The sequence below is a fragment of the Nematostella vectensis genome, chromosome 14, assembly GCF_932526225.1.
Source record: "Nematostella vectensis chromosome 14, jaNemVect1.1, whole genome shotgun sequence".
In the NCBI taxonomy this organism is placed as follows: domain Eukaryota; kingdom Metazoa; phylum Cnidaria; class Anthozoa; order Actiniaria; family Edwardsiidae; genus Nematostella; species Nematostella vectensis.
The window spans coordinates 11,099,248-11,118,088 of record NC_064047.1 but is presented as its reverse complement, the minus strand read 5'-3'; the positions used below and the strand labels follow the sequence as shown (position 1 = coordinate 11,118,088).

The 18,841-nt window shown below is 39.7% G+C and overlaps 1 protein-coding gene across 5 annotated transcripts; it reads right to left on the bottom strand.

Annotated features, from left to right (window-relative positions):
- Nucleotides 1–104: 104 nt before the first annotated feature.
- LOC5513767 (peroxidasin) lies at nt 105–18,841 on the bottom strand. 5 transcript variants are annotated; one of them, XM_048722069.1, is made up of 11 exons: nt 18,792–18,841; nt 18,122–18,149; nt 16,007–16,033; nt 9,932–10,217; nt 9,159–9,474; nt 8,002–8,268; nt 7,558–7,750; nt 6,759–6,940; nt 4,350–4,615; nt 1,864–2,202; nt 105–893 (listed from the first exon to the last, which is right to left on the bottom strand). In XM_048722069.1, exons 4-11 carry the CDS (start codon nt 10,207–10,209, stop codon nt 626–628), a joined length of 2,109 nt encoding a protein of 702 aa, XP_048578026.1. In that variant the 5' UTR covers nt 10,210–10,217; nt 16,007–16,033; nt 18,122–18,149; nt 18,792–18,841; the 3' UTR covers nt 105–625. The 5 variants fall into 5 exon arrangements, with proteins under 5 accessions (XP_048578026.1, XP_048578027.1, XP_048578028.1 ...); XM_048722070.1 differs by lacking the exons at nt 18,122–18,149; nt 18,792–18,841 and adding an exon at nt 16,670–16,764; XM_048722071.1 differs by lacking the exons at nt 16,007–16,033; nt 18,792–18,841 and having other exon boundaries at nt 18,122–18,236.

The window sequence follows — 18,841 nt, the reverse complement described above, 5'->3', positions numbered from 1 at the left end:
ATCGTCCAGCTATTGAAGGTCCCGTACCTCAAACGATTTATGCTACTATGCGGAGTTCACTTGAAGTATGAAAGTTATATCATATATAACATGATACGACCGTATTTCAAATTCAAACCACGAATGAGATTTATTTCTTGTTACAGTACTTATTTAGACCGAAGCTGCTTCATGCATACAAGCTGTCGTTAAGGAATACATTTTTTTGCACAACTAATTTGTGAACGGAATCCGACATTGAGTAAAACATCCTATATAATCACCGCATAACTTAATCAAGAGACGTTTAACAACAGGCGTGGGTCCAGCTCTACCCTCCTCAGAGCCTCGAACGTCTCTGTTCATTGGCCAGCGGAGCTCCAGTGCCGAGGAGCTTTACCGCGGTAGCTCGCTGGCCTCTAAATAGAGAGACGTTCGAGGCTCAGAAACAGGGTAATCCGAACCTATTTAAATTATTCGTAAACAGTTCAGTATTTTTTCCTGGATCCACTCGGGAAAAATATTGTGGCGTCTGACGTCTGAAAATACGGAGGTGGAATGAGCAATTAACGTAGTGACTTATGCCATTACTCTGCTATTCCTAGATTTCTAATAAAATTCATAGTTGCAAAACGTTAATTCCGCCTCACGTCGTAGTCTTGTCACCAAAGTCTTTACAGCGCTTTCTGTGGCCTGTGAAAGGACAGTCACGCCACAATCTAAGCGAAATCCGGGGTAGTGACGCACATCCCACCAATTCGTTGCCCTCCCCGCGCACAGCTAGTACTCTTGGCTGAACCCGCTGGATATTATCACCGTTGTCGCAGATAAGGCGTGCCAGGCTGGTTTTGCGGAGGGACTGGAGCTGAGTTCGCGTGAAGCCCGTGCGACTATTGTGATGCTCGTACCAGAATCTAATAAAAACACAATTCTTACAACATTTTCTTTACATTCTGAGAACTCGGACTAGGAATTCTCATCAAGATGCTCAAACCAGAATATGAATCAGAATTAAAAGATAACTTGCATTTTAGTTATCAAAAGATCGCTTTTAACATCACTCCCACTGCCAGGTCCATCACCATTCTAATGCTATCCAAAAGAACGAAAATGATTATGATCATCATCATCATCGTCCTCATTATGATCATCTTTTAGCTTTATCCTTATATACTAATTATACTCAGGTTGACTCTTATTATAACTTTTTTAGCATCAGCATCATAGCCTTTCTCGTTGTCATCATCAACATCTTAATCTACATCAGCTTATCATAGTAAATTAACGTTCCACTAAATTAACGCGAATTTGAAAAAATCGCGTGAATACATTAGGCCTAAATTCGCGTTAATTTAATTTGTTTGAAACTAATTGTCCAAAAATTCGCGTTTATTTGATACGCGCACATTTAATACACGTAAATATCTACCAACGTTAATTTCCTATAATAAGATATTCCTATAAAAAGAAGGTATAATTACCATAAATATTAACCCCATCAACAACATTCCCATCATCACCACACCATCATCATCAACAAATCATCATCATCAAACACTATCATTATCTCTATCATTAATCTTCATTGTTAACATCATCTCACTCTTCATTGTTAACATCATCTCAATCTTCATTGTTAACATCATCTTAATCTTCATTGTTAACATCATCTTAGTCTTCATTGTTAACATCATCTTAATCTTCATTGTTAACATCATCTCAATCTTCATTGTTAACATCATCTTAATCTTCATTGTTAACATCATCTCAATCTTCATTGTTAACATCATCTTAATCTTCATTGTTTACATCATCTTAGTCTTCATTGTTAACATCATCTTAATCTTCATTGTTAACATCATCTCAATCAACGTGATCCCTCACCTGTCTCCTCTCCTAAGGTTCGAGAATTGCTTCCCGAGCAAACAGCTGAAAGTAGGACCCAATACCCCTCCAGGCAAGGGCCTCTCCATCATTCCACCAACGAACAAGTCAATGTCATCCACGTGCTCATACACATTTCTCAAGTTGACGATGTGACTATTAGGGATCTCACTGAGAAGTTCTGAGAAGCTCCGTACATTCCTCAGTCCGCAGATCTCTCTGTACGTGTTGTAGCCAGGAATTCCATGTTCTCGTCCGCGTTGTATGTTGATTGCTGCGAGATCGGCGAGGTCGCCTGTGTGTCGTACAAGCTGTTCGTGGACAGCCTTTGCGAAGAATCTAACGACAAGCAGAAAAAAGAATAAATACTGCTTCTATTTGTGATTACAATTATTTGTGTAATTATTGGTGTTTTTGTTGCCAAGTGTTACTATTGGTGTGTTGTCATTGTTATTGTTGTTACCATTGTTAGAGTTATTGTCATTGTTAGTGTTGTTGCCATTGTAAAGGTTGTTACCATTGTTAGTGTTGTTGCCATTGTTATTGTTACGAATGTTAGTGTTGTTAATATTGTTATTGTTACTATTGTTGTTGTTACCATTGTTAGTGTTGTTACCATTGTTAGTGTTGTTACCATTGTTAGTGTTGTTACCATTGTTAGTGTTGTTACCATTGTTAGTGTTGTTACCATTGTTAGTGTTGTTACCATTGTTAGTGTTGTTACCATTGTTAGTGTTGTTACCATTGTTAGTGTTGTTACCATTGTTAGTGTTGTTACCATTGTTAGTGTTGTTACCATTGTTAGTGTTGTTACCATTGTTAGTGTTGTTACCATTGTTAGTGTTGTTGCCATTGTTAGTGTTGTTGCCATTGTTAGTGTTGTTGCCATTGTTAGTGTTGTTACCATTGTTAGTGTTGTTGCCATTGTTAGTGTTGTTACCATTGTTAGTGTTGTTTCCATTGTTAGTGTTGTTACCATTGTTAGTGTTGTTACCATTGTTAGTGTTGTTACCATTGTTAGTGTTGTTACCATTGTTAGTGTTGTTACCATTGTTAGTGTTGTTGCCATTGTTAGTATTGTTGCCATTGTTAGTGTTGTTACCATTGTTAGTGTTGTTGCCATTGTTAGTGTTGTTACCATTGTTAGTGTTGTTTCCATTGTTAGTGTTGTTACCATTGTTAGTGTTGTTACCATTGTTAGTGTTGTTAGCATTGTTAGTGCTGTTACCATTGTTAGTGTTGTTACCATCGTTCTTGTTACCATTGTTAGTGTTGTTACCATTGTTAGTGTTGTTTCCATTGTTAGTGTTGTTACCATTGTTAGTGTTGTTACCATTGTTAGTGTTGTTACCATTGTTAGTGTTGTTACCATTGTTAGTGTTGTTACCATTGTTAGTGTTGTTACCATTGTTAGTGTTGTTACAATTGTTAGTGTTGTTGCCATTGTTAGTGTTGTTACCATTGTTAGTGTTGTTACCATTGTTAGTGTTGTTACCATTGTTAGTGTTGTTACCATTGTTAGTGTTGTTACCATTGTTAGTGTTGTTACTATTGTTGTTGTTACCATTGTTAGTGTTGTTGCCATTGTTAGTGTTGTTACCATTGTTAGTGTTGTTACCATTGTTAGTGTTGTTACCATTGTTAGTGTTGTTACCATTGTTAGTGTTGTTACCATTGTTAGTGTTGTTACAATTGTTAGTGTTGTTGCCATTGTTAGTGTTGTTACCATTGTTAGTGTTTTTACCATTGTTAGTGTTGTTACCATTGTTAGTGTTGTTACTATTGTTGTTGTTACCATTGTTAGTGTTGTTACCATTGTTAGTGTTGTTAGCATTGTTAGTGCTGTTACCATTGTTAGTGTTGTTACCATCGTTCTTGTTACCATTGTTAGTGTTGTTACCATTGTTAGTGTTGTTACCATTGTTAGTGTTGTTACCATTGTTAGTGTTGTTACCATTGTTAGTGTTGTTACCATTGTTAGTGTTGTTACAATTGTTAGTGTTGTTGCCATTGTTAGTGTTGTTACCATTGTTAGTGTTGTTACCATTGTTAGTGTTGTTACCATTGTTAGTGTTGTTGCCATTGTTAGTGTTGTTACCATTGTTAGTGTTGTTACCATTGTTAGTGTTGTTACCATTGTTAGTGTTGTTACTATTGTTGTTGTTACCATTGTTAGTGTTGTTGCCATTGTTAGTGTTGTTACCATTGTAGTGTTGTTACCATTGTTAGTGTTGTTGCCATTGTTAGTGTTGTTGCCAATGTTAGTCTTGTTGCCATTATTGTTATTGTGAACATTGTTAGTGTTGTTGCCATGTTGTTGTTACCATTAAGTGTTTTTGTCATTGTTGTTGCCATTGTCGTTGTTACCATGGATAGTGTTACCATTGTTAGCGCTGTTACCATTTTAGTTGTTTTTGCTATGTTTGTTCGCTGCCATTATTATTAGTGCCGATGCTAGTAATCCCTGTTCTCAAGGGCTGACTTACGCATCAGCTTGTTGAGAAGCATCAGTAGACAGTCCTCTCAGGATCGCATCTACCCCTCCCTTGCCGTAGATTGGGGTGGGGTCCCACGTCCGGTTCATTAGTATTGTGCCGTTTTCTGCTCCGAAACGATGCGCGATATTCCTGACAAGGCTATGACCGAAGCGGTACGCGGCGCTGGCGAATGCATTAATTATGGACGGGTTGACAGCAGCGTTGTAATTCTTGTAGAAGCCTCTTTTCCTCAGGACGAGACCATATCGACTTCTCTACAACATAAATAGTTTTTTAATTACACAACATGTACAGGTGAGTACAAACGGGGTTGCGCAGAGTACGCGCGCATCCTCTTGGCGGTCAATAGTAGGGACCTTAAGGAACGACGACGGCAACGCGGGCGCCGACGGCAGAAAACAATAGAATTTGATTCAGAATTAAACAGCAGCATTTGGAAATGCATTCTATTTGATACATTTTAGCCGTTTTCCGTAAAACCACGAACGTGAATACGGTCAATTGAGGACGCGGACGTTTGCACTGTTAACTCCACTAACTACGTTCGTTGCTGTAGAAATAATGCCTTAGTCTATTCTTATCTCTCCCTGACTATAATGTTTTACTTATTCCATGGAAATTAAATTACTATTTACGATCGCGTTGTCCTAGCCGTCGTCGTCGTCCTTGCTTAAGGCCCGTTGCTTAAGCTCTCATCAAGGAATCTTCAAACGCTTTTTTATATGATACCTATGGCTGCGCACCCCCCTCGGCCAATCCTGGGGACGCGACCGGTCTCTATGACATTTATCATCCTAGCACAGTACCAAGTGTAAGTAAGCATACATCTCAATCATGTCATTTGAGTTTGATAAATAAAACAACAAAATATACTTTAATTATTTTAGGTGGTTATTTTGAGCTTTCTTCAAATATTGGTTGGAAACGATAACAGAAGTGTGTCTGACAATGTTTCAGTAGAATCTACAGGGGTTGTACCACGGGGCGGGGCACTGGGGGGCACGTGCCCCCCCCCCATATCAAGAAAAATTAGCCAAAAATTGTCGTTTTTACCAAACGCCGTCACTTCCATATAAGAAAACTAATATATTCCTTATTTGGGAAAACTGCGTCTTTCTTGTCATTTTTAAGGTTGCCGTACCGCAGGTGCCTCGTTAACTGTATGACTTGTAATCAGAAGATACAAACAGTGACTGTGACCATCTCTACTCAATGGAGAAAGTCTTTAAAAGGAAAATAAAGATTCCTCGGTACCAGACCCCCCAAAAACAACGTTTTCTTCATATGCCCCCAATATTTAAAAAATATATATAACGAAATGACCGATATGGGCGTGGCTGTGGCCCTAGCTGTTTTCGTAATGGTTCTGTATTGTGCCTCCCAAGTATTTCGAGGCCTGCTGTAGCGGCTACGTGTAGGCTAGAATCTAGGTTGTTGAATATTATCACTGTAACGGTATCCCTGTGTTACGCACCCAGTGGCATGATGGGTAAACCCCTGTTGTATTGACGTCACACTCGCTCCGGAAGCATGGCCGAAATAAACCAGCTCGCTATACCTCACACTGGCATTTTTATTTGTTAACCGAAGTGGCAAGCTCTTACAATCACAGTGAATGATGGTTAATTTAAAACTGATGTTGATTGTCTAGAGCCATAAAACAAGGAAACTAACTATGGCATTCGTGGCTAATCATGAAGTGTTGAGCATGGCCAGAATAAGGAAAACTTGTGACATAATGCAACGAGGCACTGTAGGTTGTCACCAGAAAAAAGCCTCGAAACGCTCAAAATATATATCCTTATAGCTCTCTACAAATCTATAATCATACTTAATCGGCATAAGGAACCAAATGTGTGTCATTTTGTTCCTAGCATGGTCAGAGGAACTCGTTGCTTGATATTCTAGTGCCGACCATTTTCGGAAGGCGCTATCGCTTGACGTTTGTGCTCCTCGGAGTATGATCGGGAGAAACTCGTTCCTTACTGTTTGGTTGACTCGAATTGTGCTCTAAGAGTAGTTTGGTTATCACCATTCTAGCGTCGTGTACTTTCGGAGGGTACTCGTTTCTTACTGTTCTGGTGTCTGATGGGGTCGGAGGAAACTCCTGACATATCGTTATAGTGTGGAGTATCATCGGAAGGATCTCGTGACTTGCCGTTCTTGTGCCGAGTATATATGAGAGGTATTCGTGAATTATCGCTCTATTTCCGAGTGTATAAGAAAGGTATTTGTGAATTATCGTTGTATTACCGAGTTTGGTCGGAAGGAGCTCGTGACTTTCCATTTTAGTGCAAGTATTGTGGGATTTAACGTTTTAGTGCCGAGTAAAGTCGAAAGGTATTTGCGACTTATTGTTCAAATGCCGGGTTTGGTCGGAAGGCATTCGTGACTTACCGTTCTAGTGTCGAGTATTGTCGGGAGGAACTCGTTGTAGGTGATGTGCTGCAGTTCGGCTATCACAATCTTGCGCGTCTCCAGGTAAAGCTTGTCCGTTGTCCAATGTTGGTTTAGCTTTTTTAGTTCGCTTGAGATTCGGTTGTGTTCACGAAGGAAAATCGTATGCATTGATAGGAGACCTGAGAAAGCAAAACAAAACATCAGTTTGTGGGACACCTGTAAGGGGTTAAGTTAAAATTATAGATTCACCAATGGCTGCCGCAATCCGGCTAAGGACACAGCGCAAGTAACATGATGAAACATGTTCCAAATAAGCTAATTTCACATCAGAAAGGCGTCGAGTAAGTACTTGATAAGTAAGATAAGTACTTGTTGAGTAAAAGCAAACGAAATATATTTATTTTATTATATTTATATTATACTTTTTTAAAAGTATCATTTAAACTTATGGGCGCGTGAGGGCATCTGCAAAATATTAAAATTTCATTTAGGGTAACTCCAAACTGAGGATATGACAAGTATAGGACTGGCTGCGTCCCCACACTTTAATATTTCTGTATTGCCCCATCCCCACAATATTTCGAGATCTGCTTCTCCCTCTGCTTCTCTTCAAGATTGTTCTTGACTATTTATCTTCCCTTTCCCTTGTTAAATCACCCCCTTGTTAACTCATATTCCCCATCCACCCCACCCCCCTTAACTCGTCGCTCTCCTAAAAAACTTGCAGCAATAGGGATCCCGATTGTATGTTCAAACTTTATAGCTCAGTTAAATAAGATTTTTGTGGATGGGATACCTGGATTTTCGTTGGTTCTCATATCGCCAGATAGGAAGCACGGCATCGACTGAACATGAGGACTTCGACAAAACCCTCCATGCTGGGGAGGTAAGAGGCATTTGCCCCCGGTAGGGTTAGGCTGAACTTGTAGGAGCCATTCTTTACCTGGGTAGCGCACATCACTAAAACTTTCAGGCTTGTCACCATATATCTAAACAAAATATATAGAATCATCATAATGCATTTAAATATATGTCCTTTATCAACGTTACATCACCAAACTACGATGATATCATTGCTATAGTAACCGTATTACAATCAAAACCAGTATCATCACCTATGTACTAAGACCATCACCATATAATCATCATCGTCATCATCGTCATCATCATATAACACTGCTATCATTATAATTATTTGTTATCACCACTCCAGTCGAGCTCAACCTCAATAGTGAAGTACCTGAGACCCATCAATGAATGAAGACTTGATGTTCAACTGCTCTCGTTGAGGTGAAACAGCTCCAGAAGGCTCTATGAATGGCAGGTCACGCCTCATCTCGATACACGTAACGTTCTTCGTGGGAAAGTGCGGGTCATCCGCGGGTATCGGGATACCTATGCATTCTCCTTGCAGTCCACAAGTCCCCGTACAGTTAATGTCAGGTTGACCACCATGACTAATATCATGATCGAGAAACTGGCCAAACGCCACGCTCATATAGGAGACCTATAAATACGGATACATAGTATTATATCAAGAAACTGGCCAAACGCCACGCTCATATAGGAGACCTATAAATACGGATACATAATATTAATTATTAAGAAACTGGCCAAACGCTACGCTAATATATGAGACCTATAAATACGGATACATAGTATTAATAATCAAGAAACTGGCCAAACGCCACGCTCATATAGGACACCTATAAATACGGATACATAGTATTAATAATCAAGAAACTGGCCAAACGCCACGCTCATTTTGGAGACCTATAAATACGGATACATAGTATTAATAATCAAGAAACTGGCCAAACGCCACGCTCATATAGGAGACCTATAAATACGGATACATAGTATTAATTATTAAGAAACTGGCCAAACGCCACGCTCATATAGGAGACCTATAAATACGGATACATAGTATTAATTATTAAGAAACTGGCCAAACGCCACGCTTATATAGGAGACCTATAAATACGGATACATAGTATTAATAATCAAGAAACTGGCCAAACGCCACGCTCATTTTGGAGACCTGTACACACAGATAAATATACAGATTTATATCATGGCCATCACCACCCCCACCACCGCCGTCGCCATTATCATCACCATCACAAATTAAAGCATTGCCATCACCATCACCATCGTCATCACTAATTGGACCATTACCATCACCATCACCGTCACCATAACCATCACTAATTGAACCTGTGCCATTATCTCTAGCATAATCACCATCAGTGATAATTACCTTGATTATCACAAATCTTTACCGTCAACACCTCAATCATCGCCATGTGCACAATTTTCATAACCGCCATTACCATTATTGCCACCACCAACTTCACCATATTCTCTATGAGATAACGATAATGCTATGACTCTAACCTTCGTGGAAGGGCGATCTTCCTCCTTGAATACTGTAAAACTGACTTTACGAGCGTTGGGCAGATCTCCTCCTCCCACCGCCGCCCGCGGTGCTGACATCCCGTCAGCGTATGCTGCATTAGCGACACGCGCAAAGGGAGAGAAGGCAGCGCCCCAGTATTTGTTAAAGAAGTTGTTGCAAATCCCGCTAATGGAGCGATAGCGCTCGTCTGATTCACACGTCTTGTTTTCTATACCTCCAGAGCTCCACTCGCCCGCCAGACGACGAGACCGATGCTTTTGCTGAACTAGTTTTGCCGCGTCTACCACGGGAATACTGCAAACATAAAATGCCATGTGTCGGTCAGTGAGTAGCTTTGAAGCATCAAGGAGATTCAGGTATTCATATCTTGGGCGTTACAAATGATTCCTTTTGTTTTAGAAATTTTAAAATATCGATCGAAGCCGGAGCAAAAGCATGTATGGGAATTGTCAAAGGCAGCATTTCAATATACCTGACAACCACCTTGTTCTATATCTCAAATTCGATCGAATCAACACAAAAGGCCCGAATACTCGTGATCGTAAACCAAATAAATACAATGCACAAAAAACTGTTATTCGTAAAATTTTCGTAGTTAACTAGACTTATTCAGATGTCAATAATTTCAAATATCAAATTATTTCTTCATAAAATAAATATCATCATAATATTCTTTGTAGATGTATTTAGCTAATGTATTTCTCCCCTGAAGGAGTGAAAAGCCCATATGTTTGCCAGAGTCTTAAATTACCCAAGTTTCCTTGCAAGTTTCCTCGCTGTTCGCTCCATAAGATTAACTCTTTTACGCAAAGGCTCCCACTTCGGCACCACACGATTATAGTGATGGTGTCTGGCCAGCGGCTGTTGGCCAGCTATTTCGGTTTTGTCTTCATCTATTTCTCGCTTCGCCTCTTTCTCTGCCTCATTGATCACGTGATCTGGGAGTTGTGGTGTTACGTTATCATCGTCATGACAACGACCTGCGCATGCGTAGTACAGTATAAGCAGTGCAGCAAATAGATGCTTCATCTTCTCCACTGTTAAAAGGAAAAACATATCAAATAGGTGGAAGTCTTATTTGCGTCTTTATTTTGGATTTCCAAGGCATTGACGAAGATCTAGAGCTAGATTTCAGCATACATGCACTCTTTTTTGTTAAAAAAACATTTTTTTTAACCATGTCCCGCCTATGCTTACACCAAATTCTAAGAACATGCCAAGTCCAGGTTCAGAATAAAGAAACTATTGGTTTGATAGTGTAATTAGTTATAAAATGGCGAATCAAATCGGATGCTTTCAGATACTTGTTCTCAGTCACATGAGCATAGTAGGGACAAAAGGTTTTTGAAATCGTTTTTGCTGGACGTCAATCAATCGGTGTCCATGGAGAATGAAGAATCTTCACACGATAAACACGATATTGCTTCCGAAATTCGCGCGCACCCACTTGGAGCGAGTATTTCTTACCGGAGAATCGCCAATAGTATCCTCGTTCTTTGATACCTATGACGGCGCACCCCAAAGCTTTCCCAAATTCGCTTCGAGAGTTGTTTTATGAGTTATAGGGGATTCCAATCATAAATATAGCCAAGACACGGATCGTGGAGTTCATTTGTTCATGCTGGACATGAAATGGCCTCCAAGGGGGAAATAGATGTCTCGATTTATAACATGTGTGGTCATAATAATAATAATCTATTTAGAGAGTTCTTTAAACATAACTCGCGATCAAACGCTATTATTTCGGATATTCTATTCAATCAGCCTCAGATAATCTCCTTATAACATAGCTGCAAACATGGATCGAGAATTTGACCGCAAATGTTTGTAACAGGAGTTTCCTCCTAATCGGGAAACTCGATGTTCCGGTCTACGTAATCTTTGGAATTTCCGCTTCAGCGAATTCATTTAGCTCACGGTCGCCATAGTAGATTACGTAATCCAAGCCATATTGGATTATGTAATCCAAGATGGCGGCCGCGATATGCGAACTCCGTGTTTTTGGAGTTTTCGTGGAGATATGCAACGCGTGAAACTGGGCTGAATGGTCTCCAGCTATTTGGGAGGATGTCGCCGTGATTTGAGCGCATTAAGAGGGAGGAAGTGTGTTTTTGAGGACGGAACGTGAGACGTCCAACATTACTTTCCTATCTTTCACTTCGTTCTGTTAAGAGTTCAAATCGTGAATGTTGAATCTTGAAAAAGGCGCTCTAATACGGCCAGAGAACACGCTAAAAGTAAACATAAACACAACACTAGACTACACACGTCTTTTAAACTGTTGTTTTATTTTTCACTTTTTTTGTTTTTCGCCCTATTTTTACCGTAAGTATATAGGGACAAATAAAGACCTTGGTCTACCTGTGTCTTCGCACGATATTTCTTATCCTAAGTATTTCTTATCCTAACGCTTTCCCAAATTCGCTTCGAGAGTCGTTTTATGAGTTATAGGGGATTCCAATCACAAATATAGCCAAGACACGGATCGTGGAGTGAGACATTTTGTTCATGCTGGACATGAATGGCCCTCCCAGAGGGAAATCGATACCTGGATCTATAACAGTTGTGGTCATAATAATAATCTATTTAGAGAGTTTTTTACACATAACTCGCGATCAAACGCCATCATATCGGCTATTCTATTCAATCAGCCTCAGATAATCTCCTTATAACAGAGCTACAAACATGGATAAAAAAATTTGACTGCAAATGTTTGTAACAGATGGTTGGAGTTTCCTCCTCATCGGGAATCTCGATGTTTCCGTCGCCATAGTAGATTATGTAATCCAAGCTATATTGGATTATGTAGTCCAAGATGTCGGCCGTGATATGCGAACTCCGTGTTTTCGGGGTTTTCGTGCCGATATGCAGAATATGCCTCGCGTAAAACTGACGCTTGGGAAATTGTGAGGAATTTGGGTGTATAAAAAGTACAGATAACCACAAGGCCAGCGATTGAGAAAGGTTCTAATTGTTGCTGGGCCCTACGTTGCTGTTAATTTAGGGTGCATGTGCGTATGTACATTTATTTTCTGCTTTTTTGACGTCTCGTGATTTTCGGCGCTGCAAGATGGCTTCCTTCACCGATAACCAGTCGCGACTCGGAAACGAAACACACAAGCTGCAACTAATTGAAAACATATTTGCTTAAATTTAACCAACGTTGATTAAAATAGATTCTCAATAATATGTATATAGTAATAGATGAGAACTTTTATCTGAAAGTATATATTTCGAGCTGCCACACGGAAATCTTAGTTTCTTAAAGGGATTGACACCTTTAACTTTTGAGTGAAGAACAAAATGGAAAAAAATGAGATACCGTGTTGACGCGTCGCTAAATGTCTACAAACCTGCAGAATCTCTCGAAAATCAGATCAATTCTTGTGTTCCATCTGATGAATGGTTTGCCGAAAGAAAATTGTGTACAAAGCTATAGAATTTGTCGGGTTAAGGCAAGGGCAAAGTCAACACTAGACTCCCTTGTGCTAAGTGTGTACAGATATTAGAAAGTAAGACGCTAGGCCAGGGGGTGAAATTAATATGACAAGGAGGGAGGGGGGACCCAAAATTTTATGCCCCTTTCTCCACCCGGCGAAGAATAAAAATTAAAAATACCCGCACATTGACAGCATTAACCTTACGAGGGGTAAAACTCTGAGCCTAAAATACCCACGGAGTAAAATCTATAACCAAATTACCAGATCAAAAGAAAGTCAGAAGAGGAAAAATTCGAAATACGTCGAACCTCTCTGCATGCTTAATATCCAAATCCCCTCACTCCTTAGGATAGAAATCTCCACACTTTTCGAAACTCCTCCCGTCTACGTGATCTTTGGAATTTCCGCTTCAGCGAATTCTTTTAGCTCCTTTTGCAAACATAAGCGCCCCAGTCTGACGCAACACCTAGCCACCTTTTTCTCCGGCAGGTAAACCCCTCACGGACGCCATGTTGAATTATGTAATCGAAGATAGCGGCCGCGATATGCGACCTCGTCCGTGTTTTCGGGGTTTTCGTGCCGATATGCAGAATATGCGTCGCGTGAAACTGACGCTTGGGAAATTGTGAGGAATTTGGGTGTATACAGATTGGGGTTATGTATTTCTTTCAGTGGTAAGTCTATCCCTGGTACTTGTTTTGCTATAAAATTTTGGCACGGCCAGACGAATTCCCCGTCCCATTTTTAGCCTAGTAATGGGCGGATAAAGGCCAATGGCCAGAGGCCAGTCTTTTTGCGGATGCCTTCCACTCACCCACGTTGTATTTACAAAGATGATCTTCGCGACTTTTTGTATTCGTTATTTATTTGATTATTTATTTGATGTTTACTTATTGTATCTATTAATTTTTTTTGTTTATTGTATGTTCGTTTGAGAAATTGTAGAGCCACCGTAGTTACACAGATATGCTGACTAATATTGACAAAGCGTTTAGACTCCAGACATGGTGTTGCAATGTTCATTATTGAATTCCTGCTGAAAGATACTTTCAGTGTTACTACGATGACTGGAATACCAATTTGTTGCTCTTGTCATTTAAATCTAAGACGGCGATGCTTATTAGAAGTAATTTTAGGCTTTTTGTGCACGTGAACGAATATCTAGTGCTAATTGCATTAGCTAAATGCGGGCCCTTCACATTTCCACGGGGAGGGGGTGGGGACATTCATGGCAGTCAAAATCCCTGGTATACCTCTCTCGATATCTTATTCTATTTTTTTAATTCCCCCTGGATCATCCTCTGTTAACTCTGTATTAAAAAAGTCTGAAAGAGTTAATACAGTTTGTATGAAATTATAATCACAGTGCTGTGCTTTGTTGTTGATGAGGATAATGTAGATATGTCCCTCGGTTTGTGACTAAGCCTCGTGACATGCATGGAACACTTAGTTATTGCCGTGAAAGAAAAAAAAAAAACAATAAAAGTGTAATGAATTGGACCCGTACGGCTTTTTTCATTCACACGTCCACCAAGTGCCTTCCGTTTGAGAGTCGTGACTGATTCTTGGTAACACTTACAACATCAATACGGATAACTTTCCTAGCTACCTTTACCCACAAAGTACAGATAACCACAAGGCCAGCGATTGAGAAAGGTTCTGATTGTTACTGAGCCCTACGTTGCTGTTAATTTAGGGTGCATGTGCGTATGTACATTTATTTTCTGCTTTTTAGACGTCTCGTGCTTTTCGGCGCTTTCGGCATTGATTGTCCGTTTAACGGCCATCGTAACTGCAAGATGGCTTCCTTTACCGATAACCCGTCGCGACTCGGAAACAAAAAACACAAGGTGCACCTAATTGAAAACATATTTGCTTTAATTTAACCAACGTTGATTAAAATTTATTTTCAATAATATGTATATAGTAATCGATGAGAGCTTTTATCTGAAAGTATGTATTTCGAGCTGTCACACCGAAATCTTAGCTTCTTGAAGGGATTGACACCTTAAACTTTTGTGTGAAGAACAAAATGGAAAAAAATGAGATACCGTGTTGACGCGTAGCTAAATGTCTACATACCTGCAAAATCTCTTGAAAATCAGATCAATTCTTGTGTTCCATCTGATGAATGGTTTGCCGAAAGAAAATTGTGTACAAAGTTATAGAGTTTGTCGGGTTAAGGCAAGGAAATTATGTACAAAGTCAACACTAGACTGCGATAGTGCCAAGTCTGTACAGATATTGGAAAGTTAGACGCTAGGCCAGGGGGGTGTGGGGGCATGACAAGGGGGGGACCACAATTCCATGCCCCCTCTCTCTCCTCGGCGAAGAATAAAAATTAAAACCCTCACTTTGCCACTAACCTTACGAGGGGTAAAGTCTTAGCCTAAAATACCTACGTAGTTATATCTACCACCAAATGACCACATTCAAAGGTGTCAACCTCAAGAAAGACAGAAAAGGGAAAATGTCAAAATACGTCGAACCTCTCGGCATGCTGTATTCAAATCCCCTCACCCCCCTAGGATAGAAACTTCCACACATCTCGAAACTCCTGCCAATTTATCAGAGAGAAGGACATGTTTCAGTCTTGCGTGCCTTACTTATAAACTGTTATCTATTTTCTTTACACTTCGCACGCAATTACTAATCAATCAACTCATATAGGATATTTCAGACTATCATTAAAATAGCGACCCCTTTTGCGCAGAAAATAACAGTGATAACACTGCGAGTGGTTGCTTAGCGAAGCAGTAAGCAAGTATTCTGCAACTTGCAAAGCACATCGGCATTAGTGTACCATGGACATTTATGGTAATTAAAAACCTCGCAATTGGATGTTCACAGGGTGTTAGAAGGAGGTTAAGCCCCCAGGCTTTATTGGGATCATTTTAGTACAGGCTAGAATCACGAAAAGTAACGTGCTGAAGTTAAGAAAGGGTCTTTGTGGCGTCACCGCTACCTCGTGGGTTCGTTCTAGCGTAAGGCACGGGTTTTCGTCACACATTACAAAATAGCCGCTTTTGAGCTCGATTCTCGTTTAAAAAAAAAACCGTGGATAGGATCCTCTGGAAACCTTCCATTCTGAAACCTGAAAAAAAAACCTATTACACGTGAGGGGCCGAGTTCCCTTGTTGGGCCTGTGTTGTTAAGAAGGCGGCGCACCAACGGCTTCGGAGGAGTTCTCACACTGGCTTTTTCATTATCGGATTTAAAAACAGATTGTAAAGAAGAGTGTTCGAATAATTTTAAAGATTAAAAAGAAATAAAACTACAACACTACTTAATAAATAACTCTTAAGATTAAAAAAAAAACAATCCTGTCTATTTATTCTATTTGTATGTTCTGTGATTTATTTATCATAGTGATAATCCGAACCTACCTTATTTAGCCTTGTAGATGCGAGTTTCTAGGAAGAACAGAAAGACGAAAGTGAACTTTCGGTGTGCATGGAACTCCACTTCCCCGGCTCAACTGAATCTAAACCATTCACCACAAAGGCTAGCTAATACTATTATTTCTCAAGCGTAAAAAGAATCTTAATAGCCAATTCTCTTTCAACAAATTCAAAATATACTAAAGGCTGCGCTAAGTGTTAGGAATTTTAATATCAGTTTCAAAACAATTTACCCTTTGGCTCTTTAAAGCCGTTGCTGTGTCTAATTCATTCTGGAATAACCAGTCCGTAAGTGCAATTTGAATATTATAATTGCATCATTTCATCCGATTTTTAAAAAGATAAACTCTACTGAAAACAAAAATACTGTCTTAAAACGCCAGGCTTTCTCAAAAAAGAATCTTGCTGAAAGGTTCGAGTGCAGATTGCAAAATTAAATTTTTCTCGATGATTAGCAAAGGGCATACGGGTCATATACTGTGTTTTCTTACAGCAAAACTTGTTTCCTTCAAGGCTAAACCTTAATTGCTTACAAGCAAAACATTATTTCTTCACGGCAAAACTATATTTCTTCAAGACAAAACTTGATTTCTTCGTGGAGTGGGACATTTGTTCATGCTTTACCTGAATGCCAGCCTGGCTACGCACCTGCTCTAAATCATTTGAATTTCAGGCAGGGTCAAAGCTTTTCCCGAAATCCCTCGAGTTTTACTTTTGCTAAGGGTTAAGGGGGTTTCTAATCACAAATATAGCCAAGACACGGATCGTGGAGTGAAGAATTTGTTCATGCTCGACATGAAAGGCCCCCCTAGGGGGAAATTGATACCTCTTTTCTACGTGTGATACGTGTGACTGTGAACGTGTATAACAACAGGCAGCCCAGGTTCACGGCGAGCGTGTTGAAGGTCTTTGCACTCGGAGAATCCATGCATCGTAGCCCGTAGTGGTATTATGGGTATCAAATGAATAAGCAAATAGGCGTAAATAAAAACAAATCCAGGCTTCGAAAAGAGCAATTACCTGAAGGATGAACAAATGTCACACTAACGCTTAAAAAAGACAACTAAAGTTTTGTCTTGAAGAAAAAAAGTTTTACCTTGAAGAAATAAAGTGTTTGCGTGAAGAAATACATTTTTGGCGGCAAAGAAACAAGAGTTGCCAAGCCCCGTGGGCCACCGTAGTCAAAGGCCAAATCAGGCTGTCGGCGTTGTAGGGCGTTTCAATTGCCACCCAGGCAGAAGACATGGTATGTGCTTACAGGTGAGGTGATAACCTTGGGATTAATATAGGGGAAGCTAACGAATGACTAAAATAATCTGTTTTAAGGTTATCGAACTTTTGAAGTATACGTGGGCAAACATTATTACAACAAATGTAAAAAGATTTTAAGATATGAGACACGAAAACCTAAAATTGATACGCAACTAATGATAGTGATTGTGCGAGCTGCACATTTATCAGCTCGTCAAGCAGCATTACACAAAATCATATCGATACACCACTCACGATCGTTCTAGGTTCTAGACATTTGACAAAAATTTATGACATCGTGTTCATGTTTAGAATCTCCATTTTTTAATGCCTTTGCAGTATCTCCACGGGACATTTATTGTCGGATTTGGCTACATACCAGAGTGATCTGGCTTATGCTTTAAAGTTTTGTCTACAAATAGCACGCCCGGGAACCGAAAGTGGACCTTCGGCAGTTGGGGGGGGAGCTCTGCGTTCGCACCCCTTGCACCCCCCCTTCCCTGGGTACGGGCCTGGAACAACAGTGGATAGGATCCTCTGGAAACCTAGCATTCTGAATCATAAGACAAAAATCCTATTACATGTGAGGGGCCGAGTTCCCTTGTTGGGCCTGTGTTGTTAAGAAGGCGGCGCACCAACGGCTTCGGAGGAGTTCTCACACTGGCCTTTTCATTAACGTATTTAGAGATTGTAAAGAAGAGTGTTCGAAGGATTTTAAAGATTAAAAATAAATAAAATTAAAAATATTACTTAATAAATAACTCTTAAGATAAAAAAATAATAATAAACAGTCCTGTCTATTATTCTATTTGTAATTTCGTGTGTTTTATTTATCATATACGAGCCTACCTTTATTTAGCCTTGTAGATGCGAGTTTCTAGGAAGAATAAAAGAACGAAAGTGAACTTTCGGTGTGATGGAACTCGACTTCCCCGGCTCAACTGAATCTAAACCATTCACCACAAAGGCTAGCTAATACTATTATTTCTCGTGCGTTAAAAGAATCTTAATAGCCAATTCTCTTTCAACAAATTCAAAATATACTAAAAGGCTGCGCTAAGTGTTAGGAATTTTAATATCAGTATCAAAACAATTTACCCTTTGGCTCTTTAAAGCCGTTGCTGTGTCTAATTCATTCTGGAATAACCAGTCCGTAAGCGCAATTAGGAGATTATAATTGTATCATTTCATCCGATTTTTAAAAAGATAAACTCTACAGAGTTTGAAAACAAAAATACTGTCCTAAAACGCCAGGCTTTCTCATAAAAGAATCTTGCTGAAAGGTTCGAGTGCAGATTGCAAAATTAAATTTTTCTCGATGATTAGCAAAGGGCATACGGGTCATATACTGTGTTTTCTTACAGCAAAACTTGTTTCCTTCAAGGCTAAACCTTAATTGCTTACAAGCAAAACATTATTTCTTCACGGCAAAACTATTTTTCTTCAAGACAAAACTTGATTTCTTCTTGGAGTGGGACATTTGTTCATGCTTTACCTGAATGCCAGCCTGGGTACGCACCTGCTCTAAATCATTTGAATTTCAGGCAGGGTCAAAGCTTTTCCCGAATT